Source organism: Mastacembelus armatus, unplaced genomic scaffold (genome assembly GCF_900324485.2).
Source record: "Mastacembelus armatus unplaced genomic scaffold, fMasArm1.2, whole genome shotgun sequence".
In the NCBI taxonomy this organism is placed as follows: domain Eukaryota; kingdom Metazoa; phylum Chordata; class Actinopteri; order Synbranchiformes; family Mastacembelidae; genus Mastacembelus; species Mastacembelus armatus.
In genome coordinates, this window is record NW_022872940.1 from 488,468 (window position 1) to 502,122 (window position 13,655).

The 13,655-nt window shown below is 43.5% G+C and overlaps 2 protein-coding genes and 1 pseudogene across 2 annotated transcripts in view; 1 reads left to right on the top strand and 2 right to left on the bottom strand.

The window, feature by feature from the left end:
- The window catches only part of LOC113143886 (NACHT, LRR and PYD domains-containing protein 12-like), a 48,590-nt gene extending 42,458 nt beyond the window's left edge, over window positions 1-6,132 (bottom strand). The window contains 7 exon segments of the mRNA XM_026329490.1: window positions 35-1,360; window positions 1,463-1,656; window positions 4,258-4,380; window positions 4,531-4,692; window positions 4,894-4,936; window positions 5,172-5,264; window positions 5,967-6,132. Of these exon segments, the coding sequence (XP_026185275.1) occupies window positions 35-1,360; window positions 1,463-1,656; window positions 4,258-4,380; window positions 4,531-4,661 (1,774 nt within the window). The 5' untranslated portion in view covers window positions 4,662-4,692; window positions 4,894-4,936; window positions 5,172-5,264; window positions 5,967-6,132.
- LOC113143885 (zinc finger protein 208-like) overlaps window positions 1-13,655 on the top strand; it is a 905,597-nt pseudogene that overhangs the window by 288,332 nt on the left and 603,610 nt on the right.
- Window positions 1-13,655, bottom strand: part of LOC113143888 (NACHT, LRR and PYD domains-containing protein 5-like) — a 267,626-nt gene that overhangs the window by 228,758 nt on the left and 25,213 nt on the right. The gene's annotated exons all lie outside the window — the stretch shown is intronic.

The following is a 13,655-nucleotide window of genomic DNA, read 5'->3' on the forward strand; positions in this document are numbered from 1 at the left end:
TCGCAGGCGTAATCATGTACATTTTCTCTCCTCTTCTTTCTATACTTTTCCCCCAGGAACTTCTCCAGTACCTGTGTCTTTCTGTCGGTGTAACAGTGGACCATGTAGACTGCAGCCAGAAACTCTTGAAAACTCAGATGAACAAAGCAGTAGACTGATTTCTGGAAGATCACACTCTCTCTTTTGAAGATCTCTGTACAGACTCCTGAGTACACCGAGGCCTCTGGGACATCCAGACCACACTGCTCCAGGTCTTCTTGGTAGAACATGATGTTTCCTTTCTCCAGATGTTCAAACGCCAGCCTCCCCAGCTTAAGAAGAACTTCCCTGTCAGCCTCCGTCAGCTGCCGTGGACTCATCTCATGTCCCTCATGGTACTTGTGCTTCTTCCTGTTTGTCTGAACCAGCAGGAAGTGTGAGTACAGGTCAGTCAGGGTCTTGGGCAGCTCTCCTCTCTGCTCTATAGTCAACATGTGCTCCAGAACTGTAGCAGTGATCCAGCAGAAGACTGGGATTTGACACATGATGTGGAGGCTCCTGGATGCCTTGATGTGTGACATGATTCTGCTGGACAGCTCTTCATCCCTGGACCTCCTCCTGAAGTACTCGTGCTTCTGGGCATCAGTGAAGCCTCGGACTTCCGTCAGCCTGTCCACACATGTAGGAGGGATCCGATTGGCCGCCGCGGGTCGGGAAGTTATCCAGACCAGAGCCGAGGGAAGCAGATTCCCCTGGATGAGGTTTGTCAGCAGCTCGCTGACCGAGGCCTCCTGTGTGTCATCAGACACCACCTTCCTGTTGTTGAAATCCAGTGAAAGTCCGCTTTCATCCAGGCCGTCAAAGATGAACAGAACTTTACAGACAGCCAGCTGCTCTGCTGTGACCTTCTGTAATGTTGGATGGAAAACATGGAGCAGCCTGAGAAGACTGATCTGCTCATCTCTGATCAGGTTCAGCTCCCTGAATGAAAGCAGGACCAGCAGACTGACGTCTTGGTTTTCTGAGCCCTCTGCCCAGTCCAGACTGAACTTCTGCACTGAGAAGGTTTTTCCAACACCAGTGACGCCACTGGTCAGAACCACTCTGATGGGTCTCTGCTGGTCAGGGCAGGCTTTAAAGATCTCATGGCACTTGATTGGAGTGTCATGGAGGGTCTCCATCTTGGAAGTGGTCTCCAGCTGCCTGACCTCATGTTGGGTATTAACCTCTTCACTCAGTCCCTCTGTGATGTAGAGCTCAGTGTAGATCCTGTTGAGGAGGGTTCCACTTCCTGTTGCATCAGGTCCTTCAGTCACACGTTCATATCTTGTCCTCACGCTGGTCTTATGTTGATCTAAAACCTCCTGCAGACCAGAGTCCACTGGAAGACAAGAAAAAGGGTCCAATCAAACAGACGTTTGTGTGACACAGAATCTCGACTGTGAAGGAACAACTCAAATGTAGAACAATCAGTGAGACCTACTGGTTCTGGGTCTTTTTCCACACTGGGGACAGGGACAGTCTCCTGGTGAAACAGACTGGTCCCAGTATGAGGTGATGCACTGTCTGCAGAACTAGTGTTCACAGCTGGTAGAGACTGGATCCTTCAGGACATCCTGACACAAAGCACAGCTGGACAGCTGCTGCTCCTCAGAGACCTGAGTCCTGGTCCTGTCCCTGTGGACATGAAGCAAACTGGGATTAGTTGAGGTGGAGACATGTTGAGTGAGGAAACTTTCTTATTGTTGGACTGGACAGAAGCTGGAAACTCCCAGCTGGCTTTAAATCAGTTTTCCTCCACAGCTGAACTGGCTGATAATGAAGTTTGGAATCTGATCAACATTCAACACTGAGTTTGTCAGTTTGCAAAGGTTTGCAGCTCAACATCAAGATGATCCAGTGAGATGTTCATTGAGGGAAAGAAAGAAGAGAGAAGAAGAGAAATGTGGTGAGAACAGAAAAAGTGATAAGACAGAAACATTTCCATGTGACAGCAGAAATAAAGTCATCAAACAATGAGACTCCTCAGTCTGAACAAAGGAGATGGAATCATTTTACTAACTCAATGAAAAAGAACCAACTTCCTTTTCCAAAGTGCATCATTGACACCACGTCTGGAAATGGATCAATCCCTTCAAAGCTGCACAATAACAGCAGGAAACTGAAGGAGAACTGCATGTTGGAGTTTTTTGGAAGGGTTTCAACCACTGCATTCCTGATGCAACAGCAGCACCAGGGGACTGCAAACATAACGCTGGGAACAAGTGGGATGTTTTCAGTCACTACCACTGTAGACACAGGCTGAGCTCTATTTAGAACAGCCAGAGGCCTGAGCTGCTCCACATGTGGAAAGATGTGTTTCTCTTTCCTCAACTGCTTTAGTTTGACTTAGTCTCATTATTATGTGTGTGTGTGTTGTCAATCAACTGAAGCATTAAAGGGACAAACTGCTTCCTGTTTGGGTCCAGGATGGGCAGAGTGTTGCTGCATTGATCCAGTCCAGGACAACAGCAAAGGGAGGTTCAGTTTGTGGAACACAGTCTCACATTAGAAGAGACAGGTTTTCTTTAATGCTGGAAGAAATCTGTGCTGTTGTCAGTGCAGCCTTATCCAGGCCTGCTGTTAAGAGGACTTTGTTTCCAGCTGACAGCACGTCTCTTTATGCTACACACTTGTGGGAAATGGATTGAAACACAAGTCTTCAGAAAGTCCAGGCAGCTGATCCTGATGTCACAACCATGTTGTTGGAGAGACCTACAGCAGGTCGTCCTGTGGCTGCAGGACTTACTACCTTCCAAGCAGTTTGGTGGAAATTTCTGTCTAAATGTCTTTGTGACATCATGAGCATCTCCAGCTTTTTTTAAAGTCTGCAGGCAGAGTCCAACAGAGCGACTGAATAAATAGGCCACAGAATCAACATGCTAGATAAGATCAGATATTAGAATTGAACAATAGCTCAGCTCATCAATAAAATAATATCTACTCTCAGTCGTGTTGTTAGACTTGAAAGCAGAACTTTGCCTGCATCGTTGGAGGAGGGGGAGGAATCTGATGTGGCACATGGAGACACAGAAAGTATTTCCATGGTAGCAGATGCAGGTGCTGCACAGACAAAGTAAATCCTTAGCCCTGCACAATAAACAATGAATGACACTGTGTTAATGCTGATACAACAAAGCTCTAGAGGGGAATCTAGAAACAGGTTGGACTGTGATAACACAGGCTGATTCAAACTGGGCTTCCGTCAACATCAACTGATCATTGATCAATTCAGAATCAATACTACTGAGACCATCTATGTTCACTGACAGAAGGGCCAGATGGTGGAGTCTGTTCTGGCCCAGACCGTGTTAGGCTTTATGAGTTTAATAATCAGTCAGAAAAACAGGAAGTGGACAGACAAACAGAGACACCAAACCTAAACCCTGATCAGAGAGCAGAGCATAAAGCACAGCTCTGTTTCTTTAATGGGCTGTTCCTCATTGGTGCCACAATCTTACACATTAACATTAACGCTGCACATGTGTTTGCATCCAAAAAGCAGCTGTGTTCATTGGGACTGGTTGGCTCAGTGAACTACTGTGCTGCACAGTATTGAGCTTGGTCTCATATTCCATCCGTTGTGGACCTGCTTTGGCTGCGTAGAGTCAAAGTGACGCAGAGACATTTAATAATACTAAGAACTGACCACGTTAGCTCTGCAGCTGGAGCTGACGCTCTAGACTGGATGTTCACGTCCTTTCTCACTCGCTGTGAACTGCACTGAAAAAAACCAACCAGTCAACAGAGGTGTGCAGGGGGAGGGACCATTACCACGGAGATGGTTTTCCACCTGGAAGCTGTGAATTCCTTCTGACGACTGTATTTAAATGCTGATGAGCTTCGGTCTGTTGTTTCTGTCGGGGACTACACTAACTACTGACACGGCCTCTTAGAAATTCCAACCACAAATATGTTGATTGGTGTCAGTCGGCCTGAAATGTTTCCAGGAAACAGGTTTTTTCGGACTAAATATCTGATCCTCCAGCACAAAAGTCCGTTTTCTGCCCACAGCCTAAATTTGATATATTCTATATATATTTAAAGTTGGGTATCTCCTCTCAACCATAGAGTGCAGCTCAAAGGGAAGCCAGCGGGTCTCCTGCACCACAGCACTGCATTGTTTTGGTTTTTTTAATGAATCACAGGAAAGGACACCTGATGTTAGTGGATCAGGATTTTGTCTTCCAGACCACAGACTCATCTTCAGCTCAGTTTACACCAGAAACTGTCTCTTACCCTGAGTCTGGGGGTCCAGGTTCACGATTGAAATTTGGAGGAAATATCTCTTTGGACCAGTCACTCTTCATGGACAGACAGCTGGATCCTGGAGACCATGGTCTCTTTCTGGGGTACCCCCCTCTGCAAACACAAACACTTAATGTGCTGGATGTAAATGTCCATACATGTTGAGTAGTGAACTGTGTCCACTCCACATGTCCACAGACTGATAGAGACATTTGGACCATGGACTCATCTTCAGCTCAGTTTACACTAGAAACTGACTCTTACCCTGAGTCTGGGGGTCCAGATTCAGGACTGAAGTCTGGATGAAGATTTAAGGAATTTCTTCTCTTCACAGGCAGAGTGCTGGATCCTGAAGACCCTGGTCTGTCCTCCTCTTCTCCCCCACAAAGACTCATCTTCTGTGGTCTGAGAGGGAAACCAGGGACCCTGGAGACCAGAGGAACAAACCCAGTCAGCTGTCCCCCTGTAACAGCAGCAGCTTCTTATTGATTGGACATTAGTTTGATGGAACCATCCCAGAGACACAATGTGACTGTGACGTCAGGAAACACAAGTCTAAACCAGACTCAATCCCAACATTCATCAATGAGATGGATCAATATGTGCAGGTGTCATATTAACACTCACCCTGCTTCCCACTTCCTGTTTCCTCCTTCTTCTTCTCTGTGGACTTTAAAATGGAGTCAGGCAGAGTCTGGAAAACTCTCACATCCAGGAAACAATAAGACTATTAGACCCAAACACAAACAGAGGTGGGGAAACAAGTGCAACCACAGACCAAAACAGGGCTCCAAGGTCTGACAAAGATGATGAAGAAATAAGAAATATTTCTCTTCTTCACAATATTATGACGCCTAACAATTAGCAGGCCTGTGGGTCTGACTGGAACATGACGTTTTTCCTACCTGCCTATCAAAAGCCTTTAGATCCTAAAGTACCAGGTCTGTAGGATCCTGACTGACTTTGGACCCCTGGCACAGAGTTCAGAGGGAAGGTTTCTGAGAGACAGAGACAGAAAATCAAGGACAAGTCTGTTCATGTCAGTCACACCCAGACACACCAAACTACACACACGCACATACACACACAGAGTCTGGAAAAACCAGTGTGTTCAGGTCAGTCCCAGCCAAACACACATTAACCAACAGCCACAGACACACACAGATGTGAGGCCACATACTTGTTGACTGTCATTTCAAATTGCTGTATGACTTGGCAATGAGGCAGTCATGTCGTTTGGAATATTTTACTGTAGGTGTGCTGGACCTTTAAGGCTGATTTTTGGACCCACCAACCAGAACCTGACCCCCCAAGAAGGTCTGACATAATATTTTTAGATTATTACATAAAACAACAATAACAACATGTTTTGTGTCAGAGTTCTCACCTCTACAAAATGACTGAAAAGAAACTAAACAGATAGAACCTTTAAATCCAGATCCAGATGTGTCAGAGTTACTGGCATCACTGACACCACAAGACACTGACAGACCAGAGACCACCCTCACCCCTTTAAATCCAGATCCAGCTGTGTCAGAGTTACTGACATCACAAGACTCTTACAGACCAGAGACCACCCTCACCCCTTTAAATCCAGATCCAGATGTGTCAGAGTTACTGACATCACTTTCTATCAGGCTGAGAAACCACATGACTCTGATAAAGTCTGACATGAAACATAAAATTGGATCAGTACTCACAGGTCTCCAGGTCTCCTCTGTCCTCTTCCAATGTTTTCTGATCAAACAGCTGCAGCCTCTGTGCTTTGATTGGTTACTCACTGTGGCCCCGCCCCTTTCCATTTACTGGAAATCACCTGTGTGATTCAGGAGGCGTGAACAGGTGAGAAGAGTATGAGGAAACAGTTCAGGCTGAGGACACACACACACACACACACACACACACACACACACACACACACACACACACACACACACACACACACACACACACACACACACAGATGCAGCTTTTCTGTCCATTTCCTACCAGGATCCCAACGTTCTATACAGAGAACATGTAGAACAAAAACCACAGTTATGTTTCATATTTGACTGGTTAGAAAAGGCTCTAGTGTCCAAATATAATTGGCCACATGTAGAAAGTCTGTGGAACCAATCAAGCCAAGCTTTGCATAAATGAATGCACTTTAAACATGGTCAAAGACTGACAACACAGTTGTTTTCTTTCTAACTGATAAAAAGAGCACAGCAGAAACAATCAGCATCTGTCACAGGCCAATGTTGCATATAATGACATAAGCACAGGTTCTCATATATGTGACAGACAGAGTTGGGACTAGAGATCACACTCTACACTGCTTTGTTTGGCTAAAAGGAGGATTATTCTCCAAAGTCCAGCTTCACAATATGTCACATAGAAAGTGTCTATTTATTGAATGTCATTCAAATGTGTTGATCTGTGTGTATGAGGAGCCCAGAGTCCATAGAGCTGCTGCTGGAAACTGTCTAATCATCAGGGCTGGATTAACCAGGGGCCTGAGAGCTCAGGGGCCCTTGGGCCTGTGTCTCTGGATGAAGGGGCATCAGACTAGTTTGAAAGTCACAGAGCTCAGGTCAAAACCACAAAAGATGCAAAACAACAAGAAACAGATGAACAATGACACAAAAAGACACAAAATAAGTTGAGAGAGAAGAAAAACGACATAAAACCACAATGTTGTGTCTCCATCTAGTGGCTGAAACTAAATACAGCACTTGGTCAGGTATTTGAGGTATTTGGACTTGAGTACTTTCCCATTCACTGCTACTTTCTACAGAACTACATTACAGAGACAAAGCTTGGACTTTGGACTGCACAGTATTTTTCTGATACTTTTAGTTGGTTTTCTGCTTAGTGACTACTTTTACTACTTCAGCTGGATTTTATTGCTAATACTGTTGTACTTGTGCAGAGGAAACTGTACAGCATCAGTCTCTGTCCCTGCTGGGAAGATGCCGAACCCTGATTCAACTAAGTTCAACGTCACACACGAGAACGGAATAGAGCCGAATCCGGCCGGTCTCCGATGATCCTATTTAAAGACCTTAAAGCCTGAACAGGAACCTGGACTACAGTGATGATACAGCCTGTGGACTGTGACGCTAAAGGCCAAACTGTTTGCACCTCAACTAAACTCTTTAAAGTCTTCGTATGTAGGTTTCAGCAGAGAGACCTGGCGGGTTTTATAAATTCACGAAAATGTCCGGTTTTTCATAGGACCATTACGCGTGTACGTAGATTGACTGGCGTTTTGCACACAATACTAGGGTACTACTTTTTTGCGCGACGTAATTACCGGGAGGCTGCCTTGTGGGCAGGTCTGCGCCGCGCGCGCAAACACACAGACACAGACAGGGATCAGAGCAGAGAGCGGAGCAGTATAGCAGGAACTATAGCAGGGAAAATGCCGAAGCGTAAGTGCAGCTTCACCGATGAACTGCATAGAAAATTTCCCACATACTGTCCCGGTCGGGACAAGTGGGAGGCGGAGTGCACCGTGTGCAAAGCCGGTACATATGAAGAAGAGAAGCAGGATGAAGAAGAAAACTAAAGATGAAAATTCTCGATTATTTTTGTTTAAATTTTTTTGTCTTTGTGAGACTCTTCTGTTATTTATTTTATTACATTTAAGAGATATATTGTTGAAGCTGGAACAGAATAGTTCATATTTAGAACAATATTCAATTATTTATTTGAAGAGTCTAAGAGAGCTATTATTTTGTTATAAGTTTTTACAGATTTCATTTTATTTTATTACAGAGGTTAATTCTGCACCATTGAAGTATAATAAATAATGTTCATCAACCACCAAGAAGCTTGTCTGAATTCGTCTGGAGGCCGTGCCGATCGTCCTCTTTTTTGGAAATCAAAATATGGTCACCCTAGCTTGGCTGTTTTCTCTGCCTGGAGAGCCAATTTGTCAGCAGAGGTCTCAAGTGCATCTATGTCATCTTTCAGTCTTTTCTTCTTCCTTTTAACTTCCTCAATTTCATCCAGCACATATTTTCTCTTAGTGTTTTTTTCCACATCATCTCTCTTTCTTCTCATATCCTCAAGATGTGTAATGTATCTCTGTCGGGCACCACCACCTGACATCAATAGCGGTTTGTCAGTTGGGACATTCTTGGTGCCACCCACAGCCCCGAGGTCCAAAATGCACCTCTGGGCCACATACCGATCTTCTGAAAGGTTCTGATCCTCAACTTGACGGCCGACTGAAAATCCACACTCTACAGAGTGTGGGAATTATTACTTTTATTACATTACAGCTTAAAGTATAAGGCATTATTATAGTATATTCATGAAGCATTTTGGTATGTGCAAAACAGTAGCAGTTTAGAGATGAACATGTTTTTCAGTAATTGCAAGGTTTCTCACAGTGCAAGAAGTGAACTAGACATAACATCAGAAAGAATGTGCCTGGTGCTTTTGTTGTTGAACTCTGTCTTACAGGGCAGGTTGACCTCTGCCTGGAAGCATAGCAACAGTGATATTTCAGGACATCCCACCGTTCTCAACCTATGGGAGAAGAACACGCCAGCTTCCTAAAGATTGCACATTTCATTCTGTAATATTATCACCGGGTTAAGGGAAAAATAGGCAGTCAGACTTCATGAACTGACGAAGACTGTTATTGGCTAAGGAGAGTTTGACCCAGAGCTCTGTAACTGCTTTATTCAGTGTGTTTTAATAAATGGCTAATTTGGGACCACATTTATCTCCTCCGTTTTATCAATTAAACGAACACGCGGAACTGAGGGAGGACATTCCAGTTCCAACAAGAGGCTTGGCCATGTGAGAGGAGGAGGAGTTGGCAGCAGTCTCTCCATAGCTTTTCATATGGTTTCTGTGTGGACTTCCTCTCATGCAAAAATGTGTCAACCCTGTCTGCGTATGGATCCAAGTGGGAAAACTGAACTCTGAAGCAGCACAATCTCATCTATGAATTGACTGTAGAGTCGAATTAAGTCGTCACAGTCTTCTTCATTTACACGGTGGACATGCACAAGGTTTGTCAAAGCCTTCCTGAACTTAGTTATTCTGACACCTGCATCTTTGAAGGCCATTTTCCTTGGATCCAGGAAGGAAAGGTGAGAGACGAGGATATTTGAGGGGGGACTTCTCCATGAACTTCTGGACAGTTAAAACCAAGAACTTCTTTCAAGTGTGTTTGAAGAGCAGGAGTGTTTTCTGTCCTATTGTCTTCAATGTGGACAAGTCCCTCAAAACTCTTCCTGTAACAAAACCCAAGTCCACCTGTGAGGAGTCAACGTGACAAGCTTGATCTCCCACCTCAACGTCCAGAAATTTATGAGGTGGTGCTGCTTCCTTCATGATGTCTTTTTTGATGAATCTGCACATCAGGCTCTTCTGAATAAAAACACCAATTCACATTTGGTCCATCCATGAAGATCTGAACTGTTTTCTTTGGGCAGATTTTCAGTACTACTCAGACTGATTTAAGGTCTAATGCAGGTCAGATCTCGTCCCAAGTTTGTCCCCATCCCATAAACGGACATGAAAGTCACCTTGCTTTGATTGTGTTGTTCTGTTAAGGCTCTCATCAAAGAGAAGGCCATAGTCCTCCCTATCAGAGGAGAGTTTTTTACACAGCTGTTTGAAATGTGGAGCCAAACCATGCGTACAAATGTCCATGGACTTTGTTGTTCCACAGGCAAAAGTCTTTGCAGTCAGAGAACATTGCAGCAAACAGCTCAGCTAAAAGGAAAGAACAAAGAAAGAGATTGAAGTCAAAGACATTTTTATTTGTGAGGGTGAGACTGTGTGTTTTCAAAAGTACAGTCACCACAAAGTCAGATTTCAGCACCTCCTTTGACTGGGAAATCATATTGAAGCTTATAAAATCATACAAACACAAATCTTTGCATACGGATCTGTGACTGTCAATCAAACTCTGGCATTTGGTACTTTGCTGCACTGAACCTGGGAATCTCAAAAATGATGTCATAGGTGAAAGGTCACATCATTTCATTGACCTTTCCCTTCAATGGTATTGAAAGAGCAGAGACTCCATCATGTTCAAACACCACAGGACCTCAGCTTTTAATGGACCACAGCTTTCTCTGTATTTATATACAGTGGGTACGGAAAGTATTCAGACCCCTTTAAATTTTTCACTCTTTGTGTCATTGCAGCCATTTGCCAAAATCAAAAAAGTTCATTTTATTTCTCATTAATGTACACTCAGCACCCCATCTTGACAGAAAAAAACAGAAATGTAGAAATTTTTGCAAATTTATTAAAAAAAAAAAACTGAAATATCACATGGTCATAAGTATTCAGACCCTGTGCTCAGTATTGAGTAGAAGCACCCTTTTGAGCTAGTACAGCCATGAGTCTTCTTGGGAATGATGCAACAAGTGTTTCACACCTGGATTTGGGGATCCTCTGCCATTCTTCCTTGCAGATCCTCTCCAGTTCTGTCAGGTTGGATGGTGAACGTTGGTGGACAGCCATTTTCAGGTCTCTCCAGAGATGCTCAATAGGGTTTAGGTCAGGGCTCTGGCTGGGCCAGTCAAGAACGGTCACAGAGTTGTTCCGAAGCCACTCCTTTGTTATTTTAGCTGTGTGCTTAGGGTCATTGTCCTGTTGAAAGGTGAACCTTCGGCCCAGTCTGAGGTCCTGAGCACTCTGGAAGAGGTTTTCTTCCAGGATATCTCTGTACTTGGTCGCATTCATCTTTCCTTCAATTGCAACCAGTCGTCCTGTCCCTGCAGCTGAAAAACACCCCCACAACATGATGCTCCCACCACCATGTTTCACTGTAGGGATTGTATTGGGCAGGTGATGAGCAGTGCCTGGTTTTCTCCACACATACCGCTTAGAATTAACACCAAAAAGTTCAATCTTGGTCTCATCAGACCAGAGAATCTTATTTCTCATGGTCTGGGAGTCCTTCATGTGTTTTTTGGCAAACTCTATGTGGGCTTTCATGTGTCTTGCACTGAGGAGAGGCTTCCGTCAGGCCACTCTGCCATAAAGCCCCGACTGGTGGAGGGCTGCAGTGATAGTTGACTTTGTGGAACTTTCTCCCATCTCCCTACTGCATCTCTGGAGCTCAGCCACAGTGATCTTTGGGTTCTTCTTTACCTCTCTCACCAAGGCTCTTCTCCCACGATTGCTCAGTTTGGCTGGACGGCCAGGTCTAGGAAGAGTTCTGGTCATCCCAAACTTTTTCCATTTGAGGATTATGGAGGCCACTGTGCTCTTAGGAACCTTGAGTGCTGCAGAAATTCTTTTGTAACCTTGGCCAGATCTGTGCCTTGCCACAATTCTGTCTCTGAGGTCCTTGGGCGGTTCCTTCGACCTCATGATTCTCATTTGCTCTGACATGCACTGTGAGCTGTAAGGTCTTATATAGACAGGTGTGTGCCTTTCCTAATCAAGTCCAATCAGTTTAATTAAACACAGCTGGACTCCAATGAAGGAGCAGAACCATCTCAAGGAGGATCAGAAGAAATGGACAGCATGTGAGTTAAATATGAGTGTCACTGCAAAGGGTCTGAATACTTATGACCATGTGATATTTCAGTTTTTCTTTTTTAATAAATTTGCAAAAATTTCTACATTTCTGTTTTTTTCTGTCAAGATGGGGTGCTGAGTGTACATTAATGAGAAATAACATGAACTTTTTTGATTTTTGGCAAATGGCTGCAATGACACAAAGAGTGAAAAATTTAAAGGGGTCTGAATACTTTCCATACCCACTGTATGCATCAGAACCCAATTAGCTTATAGCCTACATATGCTAACACAATATTTGATTTCCAATGGGTGACACATACAATATCTTGGTAAACCTCCTGATCCCACTGATGGGGCTGCAACAAACCATTATTTTGATCATCCATTCATCTAACGATTATTACAACAATCGACTAATCGACTAATTGTATTTCACCAATGAATCAATCAGTAGGCTTTGTTCTATTCCTCACTTTTTACAATTGGAGAAATATATGGAGTTACACATATTCTAACTAATAAATGAGGTCATCACTTCAGCTTTTGGAAATGTCCAACAATGATATTACTATTGTACAATTACTAAGATTTTTGACAACACAAAAAATATCTATATTTGGCAGAAACAATGAGATGACAGACAGTCATCACATCTCCTTTTGTCAGACATCTGGACATGGAACAAAATAAAGGGAAGTGATGAGACATTTGATTCTTGGAGAAATGATTTAATCCCAACATTAGCTCCCTTAAAAAACCTTCTAATGCTCTAATAATCCAAACAGTCCTGAGCTAGATGAAGCTTTAATCTGTGCAAACCAAACTATCACTTTAATGGAATGATTTTTTCTTTTTGCATTCACTAATAAACAGATTTTCTCATTAGCTAGCTCCACACTGGAGAGCTGCTTAAAGTTGGAATTCCAACTCAAAGTGACACTGACACTTTTTTCAGATTTAATACTGTAAAGCTGCTTTAAATCAGTGGTTCTCCAACTTTTTAGACCAAGTTCCACCATAAAGACCAACATTAAAATCCAGTAGCGTAGTGGGCCTAACTATTCAGCTACAGCTCTGCACAGTTAAAAAAACCAGGCAGTTTTCTTCCTAAGAAGAAGATTTCTTGTTGTCAGACACTTTAACATTGGAAATCCACAGTTTGAACATTAGAACTGCACTGTGCTTACACACAGCTGAATAAAAAAGGGAAAGAATGATTCCATTCAAATGACTTGGACCTAAAAGTTCAATAAAAACTGTCCTGTACTTCAATGGACAAATATACTCAAAGATTCAATGACAATGTGTTGTTTTAACAGGAATTGATATTTAATTTAGTGATTCCTCTGTGTACCACTAGAGGGAGCCTGAGTACCACTACTGGGACCCGTACCACACTTTGAGAACCGCTTCTTTAAATCAACGTGTTGTATAAGGCGCCATATAAATGAACGTGATGTGACTGGAGTGTCGATTGCAGAGCTGGTGCAAATGTCTCCACATCAACTCAACAGCCTTCGGGACTCACATTTCAATAAGAGCTAAAAACAGCTGGCAGCCAACATTCAATCAACATTTCTATGGACTGACCTGCTTCCGATTCCCGAAGTACCGTCTTGTGTGTAGAGCCAGCTGCTTCTCCCTCCACTTTGACAGGTTTACAACAGGCTCTGGACCTGGACAAGTGACGGTCCTTTGGATCTCTGGCCAGACTTTCTTTCTAATCTTCTTTGCTGAGCCAAATATCTGGAAACTTGCATTTTCCAGGCATCACGTTTCAGCGGTTTCAGCCTATTTTTGCCTGTTTCACGGTGAGTCTGACACGTTCAGGGACCATCGTAGTAGTTTAATACACGAAACTAACATGGATCAACCAAGTCAGTATGTGTATATTGTAATAT